Source organism: Rhinolophus sinicus, linkage group LG02 (genome assembly GCF_036562045.2).
Source record: "Rhinolophus sinicus isolate RSC01 linkage group LG02, ASM3656204v1, whole genome shotgun sequence".
Lineage (NCBI taxonomy): Eukaryota > Metazoa > Chordata > Mammalia > Chiroptera > Rhinolophidae > Rhinolophus > Rhinolophus sinicus.
Window position 1 is genome coordinate 111895038 of NC_133752.1, and position 13709 is coordinate 111908746.

Genomic DNA, 13709 nt, shown 5'->3' on the forward strand with positions numbered 1-13709 from the left:
AAAGAATGAATGTCAAATGAAGGAAGAACAATGACCACCAACCCTTTAAGAATTAGGTAAAAGGGAAACTTTTAACCACCTCCTACTCCTAAGCTGAATTATGTGCACCTCTTATTTCTCATACATCATGTGACACAGCCCTCCTTTAACACTATGTAACACTATGTTACATTTGAAATAATTTTCTTCTCTAACAAAACAGAATGTGAACATTTAAAGAGCAAAAAGTGTCCTTTGTATTCCTCAGACACTGTCTGACATGTAAGCAACCACTAAAAATTATTTCTCCTCCACACCCGTTCCTTTTGTTGGATGAAGGAAAGAATAAATTATCAGCTGTTTTCCATCTTCAGTGGTCCACTCTACTGGACCACTCCCTCCACAATATCTAATAAAGGATCTCCTTGTTTCTAAACCTAATAGCTGTTGTCAGTCTACATACTCTCTGAACGCCACCAAGTAGCTGACCTTTTTTTTAACATTTAAGGGAGAAGCATTCTTTAAATTTTTGACTGGCCTCCATTACAGAATTACAGAATTATCCTAGCTTTACATGTTTGTTCTCTGCCCTTTTCCCTATCCTACCCACAGACAGAGATGTTCTATGTTCCTGTCCTGAGAACTCTTCTCAGTTATACAGCCTCAACCCAGGGCCTCCACTAGCCCACAGAGTAACTTAACATGATTAGAAGAAGCAACACCCTTGGGGTCGATGCAGCCTCACCAGGAAGCATGAGCTGAGTTTTGGGCCCAAATTGCTCCATGAGCAGGAAGCTTTGGTTCAGTGAACCACCTGCACGTGCAACATCCAAGGAGCCCTGCCCAATCCCACAGATTCCCATCCAAGGAACTCTTCCCCAATCCCACAGATCCCCATCCAAGGAGCTCCTCCCCAATCCCACAGATTCCCATCCAAGGAACTCTTCCCCAATCGCACAGATTCCCATCCAGGAGCCCTGCCCAATCCCACAGATTCCCATCCAAGGAGCTCTTCCCCCCAATCCCCCAGATTCCCATACAAGGAGCTCTTCCCCAATCCCACAGATTCCCATCCAAAGAGCCCTGCCCAATCTAACAGATTCCCACCCAAGGAACTCTTCCCCAATCCCACAGATTCCCATCTAAGAAGCTCTTCCCCAATCCCACACATTCAATTATTACCCTCCAAGGATAACCTGCAAAATCTATTTCTCTGGTCGTGTAGTGGACATCTATCACTCTTTCTTGCCATGTGACATCTGATCTTTCTATGGTTGGGGACTCCACATTTTAAGGCACAGTCTACCTCCTACAATACAAGCTAAAAATGCCACATACTTGTTTCCCCAGCCTTTCTTGCAGTTAAAGTCCAAACACATGACCTCATCACCCCAATCAGACACATACATCACTCACTTTCAATCAGAATCTTATAACAAGTGGTGACATGAGTACTTGAGACAATTCTGGCAATGAGTGGCAGGGGCAGCAGCTAGCCCCATTTCCAGGCTCGGGAATGGCAGAGGTTCGGGTGGTAGCTGTGCCAGTGACGTCAGCAGCAGAAGCTGCTGTGCCTGTGCCCGTCGCCAAACCAATGAAGGAGCATGATTGATTGCAGGCACTTTTTTTGGCTATGTAACTTCTGACCCAGTTCTTCAGCCCGCCTAGAAACTCTGGGACCTACCTATCTATTCATTTGTTCATGCCAGGAACTACGCCAAGTTTTGGAGATGTAATGGGAGAATAATAAATTTGGTCCCTTTTATAGTGGAGCTTTTAGTCTGCCATGAAAAAATAGATTCTAATCAAATAATCACCTAAACCATTCGTTATGGTGTCCAGTGACCTCCGCTTTGCCAGAACTCACGATTCCGCCTTAGTCCTCAGCTCACCTGATCTGTGAGCAGCATTTGACATGTCGCTCAGTCCCTCTTCCCTAGAGTGCTCTCTTCCCTTGGCGCCAAGACATGACACTCCTGAAGTTTTCCCTCCTGCCTTACTGCTTCCTTTCCTGCCCAACTCCCAGGAGTGGCCCAGACATCAGTCCTCTTCTCCTGCTCACTAATTCCCATGTGTTCTCATCCGCTCTCCTACCTCTCAGCACTATACACATAATAACTCCCACATTTTACCTCCTGCTGAACTAAGTCCACACTTGTGTGTGCATCTGATAGATATCACACTGTTAACATACCCAAAGCGGAACTTCTAATCCATCCCATCACAATTCATAGTGTGTGTCCACCCAGTTGTTTAGGCCAAAAACTTGGGAGTCTCATTCTTCTTACACCACATCCAAACCATCAGGAAATCCTATTTTCAAAATGTCTCCAGAAACTGACCGCGTCTTATACCTCCACTGCCGCAACGACCTGAGCCACCATTATCTCTAGCCTGGATGATACCGGCAGCAACAGTCTCCCAAAGTTGATTTCCCTGTTCACAGTAGGGCAGCTCGAGTGATCTTTTTAAAACAGAAGTCAAATATGACTGAAGCCTTCGAAAGCTCCTCATTTCCCTGGCAGTGAAAACTGCAGGCCCAATGCCGGCCTGTAAGGCCTGATGGGATTGGCCCGTTCCTTGCCTGGCTTCGCCTCTGACTTTTCTCCCCTGGTCGCCAGCCACACTAGCCTCCCTGCTTTCCCTCAACACAGCAGTCGTGCTCCTGATGTAAGGCCTTTGCACTCACTGTTTCCTCTGCTCGACTCTCTCTCTCTTCTCCCCTTAACTGTTCAAGTCTGTTCAAAAGTCAAAGTCTCAGAGAGGCCCATTCTTATTATTCTATTTAAAATTGCAATTCCCCTCTGACACATATTTCCAATCTCCCTAACCAAGCTCTACTTTTTCTTAGCATTTATCACTTTCTAAGAGCATATTACTTATTATGATAAACATAACAACTATCTCAGAAATATTTTTTTCATTCTCTGATATATATTAAGCACCCAGAACAATACTTAGCACAATGGTACACTCAAATATTTGTCAAATGAATATTTTTTTAAAAAACTGAATAATCCAAACGTGAACCATGTTACGAAGAAAAAGGTCCACAGTGCCAGAAGAGAAACATTTCAGAGATCTGGATCAATTCTAGAGATCGTGGAAAGTTTCCTAAGGAACACGTGAGAGCTGAAGAGTGAGTAGGAGTCAGAGGGGCCAAGGTCAATAGTGAAAGGGGAGAAGAAAGAAGGCCTCACGGGTATGTTTTCAGCCAGCTAAAATGCCAAATGTGAGGAGAGATGGAGACTGAGAATCTAGATCTGTCCACACACCCCTGGAAAGTCTGGGTGAATTCCAAAGTGTACAAGAACCGCAGTCTGAAGACAGCTGCTCTACACCAGCTAGCGAGTTCTCCTTCATTTCCCATGCACTTGGGTTTGAATTGATTTAAAATGTTTCAGAGCTACAACATCCCTTGCTCAGGAAAGCAGCCTCATCTGGCTGTTTTCACTACCTCTCCGTTCAAACAACTGATCAAGATCACCAGTGAATTCCAGGAGCCAAATCCAATGAACACATTTCTGTCCTCTTCCTGGAACTCTCAGAGACCTTCAAAGCAATGGCCCACTCCCTTCTATACACACGTCTTCTCGTGACTACTCGTGTTATGACACCACACTCGCCTCTTTTTCTTCCTGACTTCCCAGTTGCTCCTTCCCTGTTTCTTTGCAGGTTCTTCCTTCTAAAGTAGACCCCCAAATAGTATAGTGACCAGGGGATCAGTCCTAAACCCTTTTCTCTTTTTCATCTAAATGCTCTAATCTACTGCATTGTTGACAATTCAATGGAGATGCTAGTGAATTTCTATTCTAGGCCTGCCCTCTGCTATGATTTCAACACTCATATGGCCAATTGTTCATTCAACCTTTCTTGTTAGATGTCTAATAGGTAACTCAAACTTACTTTATCCAAAACAAAACTCCTGATTTTCTCCTCCTTCCTCTGCTGAGTCTGAGTAGAGACAAGCCTTTCCCGTCTTGTTAAGCATGGCACTGCCCTCCCAGCGGCTCAGGCCAACACAGGGTCTCCATTCACTCCTCCCAGACCTTCCCTCCTGCCTGTTTCCCACAAGCAGGTCCTATTTGTTCTACCTTCAAAATGTTTCCTGAATTTATCCATTTGACTCCATTTGCCGTCTAGGTTAAGCATAGATAACTACACTAGCTTCAGGTTAGTTTTCTTCCAATTCCTCTGTCCATTTTTGAGGGAGCACTAGGGGACTCTTGATAAAACATCGACAAATCAGGTCAGCAGTCTGCTTTAAATGCTTCAACAATGTCCCAGGTACTTCTCACTCTCTACAAAATCAACATGATCTAACCATCACAGAGAGAAGACTGGCCCTTGTTGTAAAATGATTTTAAAATTAGATAAAATGCATGAAATAACTGTTTTCAGATGATGGAAAACAAGCAGCACAGGACTATGATTCTTGAGAAAAGAGAAATGAGGTGATGGCCCCGAATTGCTATCCAGTATGTAATGTGAGTAGAGAAAACCCAAACAGAAAACAGCAGTACTGCAGAGCTCAGAAGGCAGAACAGATCAACGTGGAAGAGTCCTAAAGATGGAATGTGCAGAGCAGAATAACAGAGAAGGAAGCTAGCCAGAAAAGCAGCAATGTCTAATCCTGACAGGGGGCCCCTTGAATCTTTGGCCAAATACTAAGTACGCATGCACAGACCAAGACTCCACAATGTCAGACAAAGAATAACTACTGGGGACAGAACAATTACCACACAGCTCTGAATTGAGCAACTGCCTGAACTCACATGGGGATGGGACTCATTCAAGTTCCAAACAGCCAAAGTGCAGAGAACAGAGGCACATGGTAGCGACACCAGAAAGGTCAGTCTTAGGAGCAGAGCTAACCCGGCCCTGGAGGGAAGGTTATGCAGACCAGGGCTCACACAGGGTAAAAGCAAGTCTTGTAAGGATTGAGTTAATCCACAATTACATTAACTCTTGCAAGACACAACTCTTCATGAAGGGAGACAGTAAACTCCAGGATCCATTAATCCAGGACAAAACCTGAACATACTGGTGAGGCCATAATAACCACCACCTGCATTAAAACAACCACCTGCATTAAAACAACCACCTCATCAGCTCCCTCTCAGCCTCCAGGTTGTCCGCATTTAATCAATTGCCTACATGTAAACAAGGTGATCAATTGCGCACAAGTAGAAATGTAGTAATATTTGTTCAATAAATGAGTATAAAACTTTAAAATGTATAAACAAAAATAAAATGAATCCTGCTAATTATAAATAATCTTTACTGATAAAACCCTGTAATCTATACTTTGCATTTTTCATTTGGTATTTCTATATCTACTTAAAAATACTAAAACTGCATTTCTTTGACATACCTCACAGTTCAGATACCGAACTAATTTTATCTGACCTCTTTCCCATTACCTAATTCTAAATTAGGTAAATTTCCAACTGCTTTAAGGTAAAACTATTATAATTTCATTTTAAACTGTAGCAAGCATGTAAGCAAAACAAAATAAAGAAAACAGGAAGCTATTTGAATAAAAAAATTCTTCCTATGCTAAGGAACTAGGATACATTTGAAACCATTCACAAGCATAAAGCTTTCCTATTAGGACATTTTACAAGCTATCACTCAGAACAAATTTCCATTCATTAAAGACCATTATGCACACATCTTGCAGTCAGTGAGCGGATACAGCCCCCCTTTCCCAATTCCCAGCGAGCACCTCAAGCCTCTGGCTAACGCACTGTGAATACAGAGAAGATGCTGGAAACAGAGAAATCAATGTACTATGCCAGCAAATGCAAGAAGTACAACATGCTGCGACTTGCTCGCTTTATTTCGCTCCTTTTGGCCTGATATTTTTCATTCAAAAAAATTTAAATACAGGTAAAATATCTGGCTCTTGTTACACTGTCACCTGTGGTAGACAGCAGAAAATGAGTTCATTTCCTCTTTAATTTACTAAAGAATAATGACTAATCTAGAGTTAAAAAACAAGTTAGGAACAAAATTTCTCATTTCTTTTTTTAGTAGTTTCTTTTTAAAAGTAGTCAACTTTTACTTACACAACTGAGGGAAAGAAGTATTTGTGACTGAAAAGTACTACTTATGCCTGAAATTTCTTTTCTTCAAGTTTCAGGTATTAGCCTCCAAAACCCTTGGTTCAAGGGCAGAAGCTCCAGATTGCTTGTGAAGTTCTTTCACAGATTCAATCCTCCACAGAAGTTCTAGGTTTACTGTACTCACAAGACAGAGGGGACAGAAATAAAGAAGGGAAAGGTCAACGGGAAGAATCCTCACTATTTTTTCTGCGTCTTAACGCGGCCCGTGTCAACATTGTACTTCAACCTTTTGCCATTTCTAGTAACGGCATTATTCTGAGAAAAAGTATCATGTCAAAATGGAAATGAGGCACAAATGAAAAAAATAAGGGGAGGAGAATTAATCTGAATAAATATTAATAAAACTCACTTTTCAAAGTCATACAAAAGAGCAAACTGACTAGGGATTCCTTCTTTTTTTAATTCTTCCTATTCTTTGTCTGTTATTTCTATTTTTTTCTCTATATATCTCTATTTCTTTTTTTTTTTTCTTTTTCCCTCCGTCCTCCTCTGCTTATTCCTTTACAACTGCCAAGGATACAAGCAGGCATTCCTCAGATCTGCTAGGTAGATTGAGTATTCCTAGCCTAGTCCTTAGTCAAATACTAGGACATTTAACCTCAAACATTTCAGCAAACTCTAACATGATAGCAGTTGTACTAACAAGGTTTGTTCATTGAAATATTATAGAGACAAAAATTAGCATGAATGTAATAATATTTTAAAACAAATTTGTATTTTATCCACCACAATGTATCCAGTCTACATTTCAGAAACCAGGAGTACATATAGGTCTGAAATATATTATTAATTTGGCCTATAGACAATACTAGATATGCATATGGATTGCAGATCCAAAAATTCCATAGCCAACTTAGGTAATGTCCTGCCAATAGACTGAGAACCACAATTTGGGTCTCAAACTTCGGCGTGTAACAGAATCACCTGTAAAGCTTGTTAAAATGCCGTTAAGTACAAGCCCCAAGCACTAACCACAAATCTTGCCTGTAGTTCAGTATTTGCCCAATAGATGTCATGTCTTCACTCTTCCATCAGTCAAAGGAAAGGTACAGTAAACAATATAAAATCTAACAATAAGTAGTCATATAATGTAATTTTGGTACAAACAGAAAATACAATGCTTAATTTAAATTTTATTTTTTCTTCTTTGGCTTTTATTTGGGGGTAATTATTTACCTGTTATCTACAAAATCATGTTCATAAACAAAATGACAAACTAAAAATGTTACTGGATATGAATGCCATTTTAATGTTACTGTATTTCATCAAATCAAAAATGCCACTGATTTTAAGATATACCATTGTTTTATGTGCTAGAAAGAAAAGGGGGAAATGCCTCCAAATAAATCATGACACAAAGCTTTACTGTTCAGAATTTTTATGTTATACTGATTGCAAGAGTCCTTTTTGACTTATTTAACCACAGAGCTTAATCATGTATCATTTTTTAACTGTTTTTGACTATCTCCACATTAATAACTTTGTTTCAATGCTGATTCACTGTTGCAATATTACTGAAGATATACTGAACAACAATTATAGTTAATAATACATACCAACAATGCTCACACCCTCAACTAAAGTGACAAAATGAACAGCTGCAAGGATGTTTACAATGCACAGGCACACAAATCTAGCCCGACTGCTGCCTTGCTGACAGTGATTGGAAAATGCCACCAAGGTAAGACAACACAATTTCATATTGTTCAAAGGGGAAAAACTGAGTCTCGGGAGTAATGACATACCAATTTTTTTAAAAGATGGACAATAATAATTAATAAAACCTATCATATCCTGGCATTGACAACTCACATGCCTTTCTGCCTTTCAGGATACACTAGTGATATAATGTACAACAATCATTTCAAGTTGCCATTCACCTAAACTAGATTAGAGCTGTTAAATTCTTTCCTAGACACTGCCTTGTTCACTCTTGACTATCCCTTTCTCATTCATTCTCATATAACCACATTAAATTTTAAAAGCTAAACCAGATCTTATCACTGCCTTGATTAAATGCTGGAATGGTTTTCTCTTGGTACCTTGAATAAAATTGTTGCATAAATTATCTGCAAGGATCATGAAGGCAAGTGCTTTGTCTCCTAGAGGGCACAGATTTTGTTTTATTCACTTAGGCTATTTCCTAGTGCTTCGCACATGGTTAGTGCCCAGTAAATATCTGACAAGTGGAATGAATGAACTGGCCCTGGTTACCTCTTCAACCTCATCCCATGCCAACCTCCCCCTTATACAATGCACTTTTGCTCCCTAGCCTCCTTTGTTCCCTCAAAACGCCTTCCCATCGAGCCTTTGAAACTGTTAACCCTTCTTGATGAAATGACTTGACCCAAATGCTCAGCAAGAATGCCTCCTTGTCTTTCTTCAGATCTCCCTTAAAGGGCACCTCCCCCAAAGATGCTCACCCTGTTTACAGAAATCCCCTCCCCCAACATAATTAGACTCCACTCAATCCATTTATTTCATCTCAAACTCTCCAGTTTACTGTCTCCCACCAAATTTTTAAGTTCTAGGAGGGCACTGACCATGTGTTCTAGCATGACAAATGTACACCCAATCCCTACCCCAGGATCAAACACATGTATAGTAGAGGCTCAGTAGATACTGAGTAAGTGAGAAGGAAAGGTGGTACCAAGTGCCTGTAGCACCTATTGTTTTGGAAACAACCTTTATGCATTAGTCTAGTCACATGTCACCAAGCTTTACCCCAAATTATCTTTTCAACTTTGGTTAATTGTATTTTCTAACATACATAACTCTTTAAGGTTTTGCTACAGCAATGTTAAGTCTTTCCTATCTCAAGATTATATTAAAAGCTTTTTACTTACATTTTCTTCCACTGTTATTTTTTAAAAGCAGCTCTTCCTTTCATCCGAAATTTAGTTTGATGTAACTATGTAACTGTTTTTGAAATGGATGGCCATTATTCCAAAACATTCATCATATACTTAGAACTATATTATTTCTGGATTCCATTCTGTTTCATTGGTCTAACTATCTATTGCTGTGCCAGTACCACATATTTTAATATCATTGGGTTTAAAATACATATCCCATAATCTGCTTAAGCAAGTGTTCCTGTATTGTTCTTCAAATAAACTGCAACATCATTTGGGCATGTTTCAAGAATAGTCCCATTGGGTTTGCATTAAATTTACAGATTTGGGGAAAAGTAACATCTTTATATTAATGCTCCCATCTATACTGTAATGAAAATTTAGCCCTATCCTTTCCGTTACCATTACTGATACTATTTTTTCCATTTCCTCATCTAAATGCACTGCCTAACATTTCCAGAATAATGTTATGTACTGATGAACACAACCATCTTTGGCCTCTTCCGAACTTCAACGGCTGTTTCCAGTATGTCACAGTAAGCATGCTGTTTATCAGCTTGAAATATGTTCATAATATGCATGTACTGTTATTATTTACTTAAAATCATACTATAAAATATCATTCAATGCTTATTTTTAGTTCATTGGTTTAGTTTTCAATCAAAACGTCTGCCACATTTATCTAATGTCATTGAAACAGCTATCAAATACCACAGGTTCTCTTTTCCTTTTACCTATTACAAATTATAACTGTGTATGATATATTGAGCCATTCTGGCATTCCGGGAATAAACTCCTTTTGCTCAGAGTATTATCCTTTTATCATAATGATGCTTCTATCTGCTAATATTTTATTTATAATTTCTGTATCTAAAATTGTAAGGAAAGCTGGTTTCAGGATTTAGTTTGTTTTCTAACTCTCGCCAAGTTTTCATATCCAGTGGTCACCCTAGGAAAAAAAGAACTAGAAAGTCTCTCTTTCTTTCATTAAATTCCAGGTTGAAATTTCTTTGTCTACATTTCAACTTATTCAACTAACATTTCTTGAGTACCCAATGTGTATGTTTAGACACTGGCAATATAAAGATAAAAAATAAATAAACTTTTGATGCAAAAAATTATGTGAACAATGAAGAAATCCACATGTATATATACTATAACATCAGTTCATCTACATACATGTATAGAGCTACACAAAGGAAGACGTCACAGAAGAACTAAAATCTGAGCTAAGTCTTAGAGGTAAGTAGGAAAAACAGAAAGCAGAACAAGCTTTCTAAACATTTGTTTCTGACGCAATCATTTCTACTTGTTCTTAAATAATTTTAATTTGTATGGCTGTGTTTCCTATAAGATGAAGCTAACGGCAACTGGAATTGTGTGTGACTGTAAAAGGCCTGTATTCTTCCCTATATTCTGTATGTAAGTGGGACTTGGCATTTGTAGAACTTGTTATTTGAAAATCAGTCTTTACATTCATGGCTTTTTCTACCACTTTTGCAAATTCACCGTATTTCTGATTGTTCTGTGACAGAAATACTCTGTGGCTTTCCACAATCTGTAACTATTCACTATTTATTAACCCAAAACGCAAAAATAGATGGGCATAGGTTGAAATATGCAGAAGAGAAGCAGTAAAAATGTAACATAGTGTGTCATGATGCTGGTTTAGTCTTCCTGCTGCATGCTGTTTGAGATTATTACCACTTCTCTAGCAATGTTCTACGGCCAGGATCTGGATTATCTCATTAAAATATACAGTCTTTAAAATAAACTGAAAGAAACTCAGGATGTGCCTATAACATAGCAGTTGATAGAAAATTTTCTAAACTATTAGGATCTTGTAATTTGAAGAGGACGGCATGTACATAGCTACAGATTAATCATAAAAATATAACAGTAGATGCTATTGGGAGGAAACTGGTCGAATCACTCTGGAAGATGAGATTATTCAAAGTTTCAAAAAAGTACACACTCTTTGAGCAAATTTATTTCTAGGAATTTGTCCCAGAACAATTAATGTACAGGGATATATGATTAAGGATATTCAGTGCAGTACAGTTTTACTGAAAAATTACTACTGGTCTAAATTTTCAATAGCAAGAGATATTCAAATAAAGGCAATGGAATATTATAAATGCATTTGAAATTACAGCACTCTATATGTTCTGACAAAGAAAGGTGATCAGGACAAATTACCATACTTGGCCGTGTATAATGCACATTTTTTGCCGAAATTTGTGAGGGAACAATAAAGATGTGCATTATATGTGGGTAGTACTAATTCCGTATCTATATAGATGTTTCTAATTACTTTATTTATGCTTATGAGTTAAAAGAGTAACTCTAAAAATAAATAACGATATCTGTATGCAAAATAATACTCTGGAATATGATAATTGTTGAACTTACTATGAATTGCAACAATGAAGAGTTCTTGGCCTTCTGTGATACGCAAATATAAAATTGTTACCAGTACACAAAATTTCTTGTACCTTGTATCTGTTCTTATATTTTGTAATTATTTGTTACATAAAATTTCTTGAACTGTAATGTTAAAAAATAAACGCTAAAATTCCTTTATAATACAAAAAGCAAGTACCTAAATATAAACAAATAAAAACTTAAATTAAAATGATTTTTCCCCCCGAAAGTTTGGGCCAAATATGTGGGTGCACATTATACACGGGAGCGCATTATACACGGCAAAACACAGTATTAAGAAAAGCAGGTGATATTACATTATGCACAGCTGCACTATCTAATATAGCAGCCATTAGCTGCATGTAGGTACTTAAATTTAAATTTGATTAATTTAATTTTAAATTACTTATATTTAAATAAAATTTAAAATTCAGTTCCTCAGTCCCACTAGCCACATTTCAACAGTCACATGTGGCAAGTGGCTACCATGGTATACAACAAGTGGTAAAACATGGTATAAAACATTTCCATCAACACAGAAAGTTATATTTGGCAATACTGATAAAGTTTTCTATTTTTTTTAAGGAAAAGAAATACAGAAATAATGAAGGAATGCATAACAAAAAAACTGGAAACATACATAATGAAAACGGATAGTTAATCACTAGGTAATGATGCCTTGGGTTTTAAGTTTTTGCTTATCTACTTTCTAATTTTACTATAATAAACTACAATAAATTTACTGTGTGATAAAATTGTTTTTTAAAAACACTGAATTTCTTTCAAAAATAAAAATGTCCTCACTGTAAATAAATATTTCAGATTTTTTTTACAAAAGGAGAAATTATGGAACAAACTAAATTTAAAAGTATTCTTTTAAAGTTGCTATTTTGCTGCTTTGCAAATATCCCATTTTTTCAACCTCCTGTCTCCCATGTCATTCAAAAAGGATTATTCAGACTGGCACTAACACAATTCTAAGTTGTTTGCTTTTCCTATCCAAATCGGAAAACTATCTGAAGTCTCTGATCACATATAGAGAATTATAGCTGTTATTTTTTTAAATTCAATATAAGATGAATTCTTCATATATGCTTTCTTAAAATGAAGCATTGTCTAGAAAAGTGAAAAATTATCAACAGTCATAGTGGTCAGCTGAAGTCTATTTTTCCTCTCTAAAAAATAAGTGACGGCGTGACTCTGTATCATTCTTTCTCTCTGTGCCTCCATGGCAGCAAATGATTTTTATCATATATATTTTATAGCAAGGCAACAGTTTCCATGGAAACCACAGGGCACACATATCCGTTACTGCTGCCAAGGACTTTAGAAGCACACCTAAACTGAGGTTACCACTTACTTTCTCTTATTGACATTTTTAAATTGAGCAACAGTTAGCTACTCTGATTCTAGTTTTGTTGCAGCGTCTCTATGAACAAAATCAAGAGATGAGTCACAAATCAAGAAAATTCTGTGTCCCCTAGAAACAAAATGAGTCTCTAGAAACCGGGGGGGGGGGGGGGGGGGAAGAGCCAGAAAGTTATCAAGCCAGTACACATACCAGTCAATATCATCTCATATAAGAGAGCAAATCAGAATAGAAAGCAGTGAATCACTTAAATACCAAAGAAAAAAATTCCCTTCCACTAGCCCAGTAGAGAATAAAAATTTATCTAGGCCAGGATGCTGACTAATCACGGGGAAAAAAGACAATCAATCAAGCATAACAACTGACAAAGTACTCCCTCACCTCTCTCAGCATGTTGTTCTCTTTTTCCTTCTGCTCCAAAAGGCTTTCTAGGTGGTGGACATGCATCTCAGCCTCTGCCAGCCGTCTTGTTCTCTCATGGTCTTCCTCAGTAGCCTTAGCAGAAAGTCCTTTGCTCTGCAGCATCTCCAGAAGCTTCTTGATGGATTCATCCCGAGCATTTAGGGTTTGCTTCTGAGTCTCAATGCGCAGCTCCATTTCCTCCAGAGTCTTTCGAAGAAGGAACAGCTCTTTGGCCTGCCTTTCGTGCTCACCGTGGAGCCTCTGGAAGTTCTCCTCCGTCAGCTCTGCCACACATGGCTCACCAGTCCTGCTGCTACTATCTTGCTGAAACAGCTGGTTGAGGTCCCTCTGAATCCGTAATTCATCCTGGAGAGCCTGGATTGTCATCTGCATGTGCTAGAACCAAGACAAAAAAGAAAACCCCAAATCAGCTTTCCTCCTCAAGCAACAAAAACAGAGCACACGAAGCGGAGTCAGAGAGTAGCGACCAGGGCTCTGAGAACCCTGCCCTTAGCCAACTAGGATTCACGTCATTCTGTTCTACATCATCTT

General features: G+C 38.3%; 1 protein-coding gene across 13 annotated transcripts in view; it reads right to left on the minus strand.

Moving 5' to 3' along the window:
* ERC1 (ELKS/RAB6-interacting/CAST family member 1) overlaps window positions 1-13709 on the minus strand; it is a 490623-nt gene that overhangs the window by 364504 nt on the left and 112410 nt on the right. For all 13 annotated transcript variants that reach the window (XM_019711308.2, XM_019711306.2, XM_074325175.1 and 10 more), the window contains exon 3: window positions 13137-13553. In XM_019711308.2, the coding sequence (XP_019566867.1) occupies window positions 13137-13553 (417 nt within the window). The remainder of the gene's footprint in view (window positions 1-13136; window positions 13554-13709) is intronic.